Below are 6678 nucleotides of genomic sequence, written 5' to 3'. Positions count from 1 at the left end.
GGTATTTGAGTAAAAATTTTCTAATTCTCAGATTTAAAAATAATAAATAAATATAGTTTAATAATAAAACTAATATTATTATCAATAATAGTTAATGAAGTAATTAATTGGATTATAAGTAAATAAGTAGTACTATATATATAAGTTGGTGTGAGCATTTGTGATAAGTTTGGATTCTCCAAATAAGTCAGAAAATGAGGGTGATTTACTGATCATACTAGTTTGGCTAGAAAGCAGCCACGGCAGTGAGTCGGTGACAATGGGAATACAGACAAGTAATCACTTTCTACATGTCCTTCCAAACATTCCTACACTTTTTACATTTTATATTTAAATCTATCAAAATATATCAGAATATATTTTTTTAAATGTAACTTAAATGAGTTTAAATAAACTCTTCCAAAATCTCTAACACAAAATATCATAAATTCTCCCTGAAATAGATTCCTACTGAAAACTGTAACCTAAATAGTCTCACTAGTTACTAAGCAGAGTGCTGCAAAGTTTTCAACAGGGCTCATATTTATATACTTGCAATTGCATCAAACAAAAAGACCATACTGGTACATGATGCAAGGCATGAAAAATAGTTACGAATTCAAACCATGAAAAAACCATGCCACCTAAATCAGTAAAAAGTCGAAGCCACCGGTTTTTGCCTTTTGCTTCCTCCCAAGTTAGAGTGATGATATATGGCTTAATATTTTACCAAAACATCAGTGGAACCAAAACCTCTATAAACAGTCATGTAGTTATACCTATTTTGCTGAGTACCAATTTTGAGCACATTTGGCATCAACAGAGAGATCGACTTTAAGAATATTCTTGCCATAAAAGGGTTTGGACATGCACTCAACAACTATGGATTTCGCAATCTCAGCCGACTCTGTTGGTCCTTCCAATATGACTTCATCGTGAACCTGCTTTGCCATATTCAAATACTTTGTGAATAGATAACTAGATACATTCAAGTAAAACCAATCTTGGCCATGCATATGGTTGCCAATGTTGTCAATCGCAGTTTGTGGAATGTGAAAAATAGCAGTTTGCTCAAATTCTGTGCAACAGTGTTGTAGCCTATAGAGCTGCCACCACTATTGGACAACATTTGTACTAAATAGCATATCGCAAACAATAGCGATTTGTTCAAATTTTACTAATTGATACACAATTTATAAATACCAATATGAGCAAGAAAGTTGAGAAAGAAATTAGTGAGGGATGATATTACCTGTAGAAGTAACTTCCATCCAAGCTCCTTCAACTTTTTATTATTGGAAATCTGTATCATGGCACACATGGCAACATCAGCAGCACTACCCTGTTGCATTTTACAAATCAGAAATCCATAGAGAAAGATCCATATCCATGAATGTGCAATTGTGGCGATAAACACAATTACGGCAATATTTTATTTAGAGCACTATCACTTTGATAGAAACTTTGGAATATGACACCTCAAAGTGGGTTTTGAAAACATTATTTCATCATTTGTTGTTTTCTATGTTAGATTCACCGTAATGTGATTCTCAAACTCAAGAGTATAGTGATAGTCTGATAGGGAAGGGGACAAGTTATTGTGTTATTCGAAAGAATTACGGACCTGCACTGGAGTATTAATAGCAGCACGCTCAATGTGACCTTTCTGATAGGTATTAGCTTGGGCCATCAAGGGGAATTTCCGGGCTCGCCCTAGCAATGTGTAGACACAATAAAATTGACGAGCTTCTTTTTTACGCTCTTCTTGCCATTGCAAAACTTCTTTTCTGTCGTTGTACCAAAGGTCAACTGTTTTCTTAGCCTCTTTCACAGAAACCTGAAAAAAGAAAAAAAACATGTGAATTTTTCTCGACAATGAAATAATAAATCATGGACACTTTCAGCATTATAAATCTCTCATAATACGTAAGAGAACTCTGTACCCTCCAATCCTTAGATAGCCCTACTGGAGTCTTTCCATATGCAATTGAGAAGTTAAGCATTTTAGCTTTTCTTCTTTCAGAACCAAACGCATCCTAAAATGGAGGGGGGAAACACAAATAGAGTCATGAACAAAATATGTAAAAAGGTGTTTGCAATGCTAAACCAACAAATCATGCTTCTATACCTTCAATAGAGGAACTGGGGGTTTATCTTCACCAGGCTGAGGATCCCACTCGAGAAGCACTTCCTTTTTCTCAACTGCTTCACGAATATATGGGTACATATTCATAGCAGTTCTTGAATGGAAATCTCCACCGGCTTTAAAAGCATCCATCATGCTCTTACAGTTGGCAAGATGGGCAAGAATCCTAAGTTCCAGCTATAACAAACAATACATAACACCGTTAACCGAATAAAATTTCTAGAGAACATTCCAAATAGATACACAATAGGAACTACTAACCTGTCCATAATCAGCAACTATAAGAGAATGCCCTGGTGCAGCGATGAATGCTTGACGGATTTTGTATCGGTCTTTTTCCAAAGCAGGTTGATTCTAATTCATGCACAAAGATGAAGGTCAATGATCAAATGAACAGTGCTTAACAAATTTCAGGTTCACAACTACCACCATTAAAAGGAAATATCCGAATCAAAATCTTCAAGAGAAAATTTCTTGTATATCAAACAAATTAGAATACCTGCAGATTTGGCCTTCTAGCTGACAAGCGTCCTGTCTCCGTGTTGATATTTAAGGAGCAATGAACACGGTTATCCTTTCCTGATATATTATGTCCCTGACATAAAGAAACTATGAAGCTGACGTAGAGCATGGTATAGAGAACTTCAGAGTTTAAAAAAAAAACATATACTAGAACAAAACTTTATTACATTTGTGATGGCACATAGAAGCAAAAATTCATAACGAAATAGGCCAAAAACACGTTCAATTAAAAATATACCTGCAGGGGTAGAATGAAGTTTGAAATCAAAGATTTGATTGAACTGACTTCACATAAAGAAGCAATGGCATGGCAAGCTTCTCTCCCTTCTCTCTCTGTTGGAAAAGCAGCAAAGGCTGTTCCATATGCAGAATTATCACCTTTTGGAACCTCAATATGATTTTGAGAAGGATTTCCGTGTTCATCATCAAGATCCAAGTTATAAACCTCATCAGTAAAGTCAAAATCAGAAGAAATGTTTCCAGCCAGGACCTTTAAAGCATCACCACTAATTGATGGCCAACCACTTGCTGTGTACATCTCTGTCTTCAAGTTATAACCGAGGCTCTTCACCGTCATATCACGGAATTTTTTAGGAGCCTTCTTGCCTTCTTCAATCACTCCATCAACATTGGGAATTTTGAATATTCGTTCAGTTGGAAGTGATAGAGCGGAGTTTTTTCTGCAATTTGAACAAGACAAGTGGGTATATATGAATTGCTTCCATCAATATCTTTCATCTACTTTGTTATAAACAGCACATTTCATAAAACATATCCAAATATGTATTAAAATTACAATAATCTGAAAGTTTGCTTGATAAATAGGTCTGAACATACGATTATTAAAACAAAGTATGCACCTGTTCACAGTACCACCAAAAAGCAGCTGGCGCAGCTGTATTTCGCTTCCGATATTCATATACTTGGCATCAGGACAATACCTACACGCCCATTTCCGGAATCTATCTTCAGCTATTTCTTGCTCTACTTTGGCAACCTTTTCTATGTCTGCAAGATATGACCGATCAACTAGCATTCCCTCAGCTTCCATTTGGACTAGAATCTCCCCAAATGGGCGCCAATATTCATTGTAGAAATCATACATGGTTTTCCCAGAAACTAGTATACCATCAAATTTCCACGGCATGTCTAAAAGATAGCTTTTAAGACTCTCATACAGATTCAAAGTGCTTTTAGCATCTAAGGCAGAATAACATATCCAAGGTATACGCTCATCTCTCTGTAGATCTTCAACAGGAGTGAAGATAATCGCTTTACCCTCGGTTCCGTCTTTTTTCACCTTTTTCTTACTAAATATAGTTTTCATTGACACCTTCCCGATCAAATCCTTTTCATGGTTCGTCTGAGCCCTTGACATGACCTTTTTGTCACCTGATAGTTTTTCAAGAGAATAGCCCCCATTTAGTTGTCTTGAAGAATCCCATAACCGTGCCATGTGCATTGTATCAGCATGAAAACCGGAAACTTTGAATCCGTAGTTCTCTATAACATGACAGTCAAAGCTATAATTATGCCAAACCTACAAAATGCACCAGTGATTTGGCTACTTAAAATATTATTTGTAATCCAGAGTCATAGCATTCATACAGCAGAAACCGTAGAATGACGGCACAAGAGGCACTGCATTTTGAGGTGAGCAATAGGATAGAAGAAGAAAGAAAAGCTCACCTTCTTGATGGAAGGATTGCTGAAAAAATCAGCAAATTTTTCTAAAATCTCTTGGCCTCCACCATCAAGAACATCTACCCAGATACAAGATTTTCCACCTCCAAAATCAGCTTCTGAACCGCCATAAATGCTGAAGCAAGTTATCTCCCCGTGATCTACAGGCGTTTCTTGTTTGACATCTATCTTGGCTACCTTTGAATAGAATGAAATCAGCATATAATATATGTTGGCATACAAGATGAAAAAATCTAGCTATGCACAGTAGTGATCATGGAAAATCCATACATAACACATGTGAAAACAGTCAATAATTATACCTCGGTATCACATGCATAAATAAGATGCTGGTACTTTACTGTGAGCATCTTAACAACCTCTTCTGCAAGCGGAATATTATCAACCACCAGAATATCTTCATAGATACGACAGAGTCTGTCATGAAGTTTTAACTGGTCAGGACAACGCTCCTTTTTAGCAAATGTTGCATCAGTTGAATCCTTTGTACTTTCCTTTTTAGCAAATGTTGCATCAGTTGAATCCTTTGTAGTTTCCTTTTTAGCAAATGTTGCATCAGTTGAATCCTTTGTAGTTTCCTCCAAAACGTCGTCAACATTAACTCTAGGAATTTTCTCTTGACTGATTTCCAATGCAGATTCATCAAACTGATGGACCACAGTTTCAGAATCTGGAAGCGTCTTTAAATTGTCTAATACGGAATATTTAACTGAAGATTGGACATGTTCACCATGATTCTGTCGTACAAGATTCCTAACTCCCTTCGTAGAAAAACCTTGTATCCGACTAACGGACGTTAATCTATTAGATACTTGAGAGCCATCACTTTTCGTCTCAAATTTGTTTGCGATGTTCATTTCCTTCCTATCTTCGGCTAACTTATTTTTTGCCATAGCCCATCCTCTTTTATCACCACCAGACAATTTCCTTTCAGTAGCGGTTGTGGAAAGATCAGGATTACAAAGAGCCACACCCACCTTCCTAACTTGTGTTTCATAGGAATGCAAAGAATTCCTCTCTTCCTCTTCTGTCATTTCCACCAACATGCTATCAGCAGTTGTAGAAAGTTCAGGATTACAAGGAGCTACACCCACTTTTCTAACTTGCATTTCATAAGAATGTGAAGTACTCCGCTCTTTCTCTTCTGTCAATTCCTCAATCATGCTAGTTGATGAATTTGAAAACTTCATAAATGTATCACAAACTGGATCCTTGTACCGAAGATTCTGTTCATATCGAGTCTTAGTGTCGTATTTGTTTAACCCTACAGATGTCAACTTTGAACACCATAAATCTGCTCTGACACAATTACTATGCATCACACTATTTCGAAGGCCATTGTCACCAATCTGGATTGCCTTGATTTTTCTTCTGCAGTTCACATCATACGATGAAAACAAAGGTGTCAATAAAATGAAAAACGATTGCCCCCATTTATAAACATATGAAAAACAATCGTTACGGAATGCAAGTATGAGAATTATCCCCACTTATAAACATATGTCCAAACCATATATTATCCAATGTGACACACCTCCTCACGCCTAGGACTGGACGTAAACCTGATAGCAGGTGGCCCAGTGGGACACTTAACAGACCCTCTCACACTCAGGACTGAACATAAACGGTGGGTGGTCCGATGGCGGAAACCCTGGTTTCAAGTACTGAAGATAAAACACATTGAATGACCAAACTAACTAACTGAAGATATGTTGACTAGCAAAAGACACATTCACTGATAATTTTTTTTGTAATTATACTACAATTAGCGACTATAGCGACACTACAACACATTAAAGGACCTAAAAATACAAACAATCAATGAAGAAAAGATACAAAACTTGGAGTTATTAAAGAATTTGAAAAGTAAAATTGAAAGAGAGTGAAGAGAAAGGTAAACCTGTGGGGAGTTAGGGAAAGGAGAGAAGAGCGTGAAGATAGTGAGAGAGAGAAGGGACGTGAGAGACGGCAGCATAAGGGGCAATATGGTCTTAACTCGGTGGCCTGTATAGAGGCCTCCATTGTTGTTGCTGCTGCGTCTTCTGTAACGGCAATGGCTTATTCGCTTCTATTCTATTCTATCATATCATGAAACCGTGCTATTGAGATTAAAAAATTGTGAAAAATCTTGGTCATTATAAATTTAAACTTAAAATTAAAATTGTAATATATATATATATATATATATATATATATATATATATATATATATATATATATATATATATATATATATATAAAAGTTAAGAATGAAAAATCTTGGCATTATTAATTTAGCTTATGTAATATTGTGTTGGTCACAAAAAAAAACATTGTGAGATCTCCAT

The 6678-nt window shown here is 36.2% G+C and overlaps 1 protein-coding gene across 1 annotated transcript; it reads right to left on the bottom strand.

The window, feature by feature from the left end:
* Positions 1 to 347: 347 nt before the first annotated feature.
* Positions 348 to 6475, bottom strand: LOC127112559 (DNA polymerase I B, chloroplastic/mitochondrial). Its single transcript, XM_051046379.1, has 12 exons — positions 6252 to 6475; positions 4654 to 5722; positions 4337 to 4528; positions 3508 to 4187; positions 2886 to 3327; positions 2625 to 2720; positions 2387 to 2479; positions 2108 to 2302; positions 1923 to 2015; positions 1604 to 1816; positions 1232 to 1321; positions 348 to 920 (listed from the first exon to the last, which is right to left on the bottom strand). Exons 1-12 carry the CDS (start codon positions 6371 to 6373, stop codon positions 759 to 761), a joined length of 3447 nt encoding a protein of 1148 aa, XP_050902336.1. The 5' UTR covers positions 6374 to 6475; the 3' UTR covers positions 348 to 758.
* Positions 6476 to 6678: the final 203 nt, after the last annotated feature.

This window comes from Lathyrus oleraceus, unplaced genomic scaffold (genome assembly GCF_024323335.1).
Source record: "Lathyrus oleraceus cultivar Zhongwan6 unplaced genomic scaffold, CAAS_Psat_ZW6_1.0 chrUn0163, whole genome shotgun sequence".
Taxonomy (NCBI): domain Eukaryota; kingdom Viridiplantae; phylum Streptophyta; class Magnoliopsida; order Fabales; family Fabaceae; genus Lathyrus; species Lathyrus oleraceus.
Note: the sequence above shows the minus strand (reverse complement) of the source record. Positions and strands in the feature narration are given on the sequence as shown.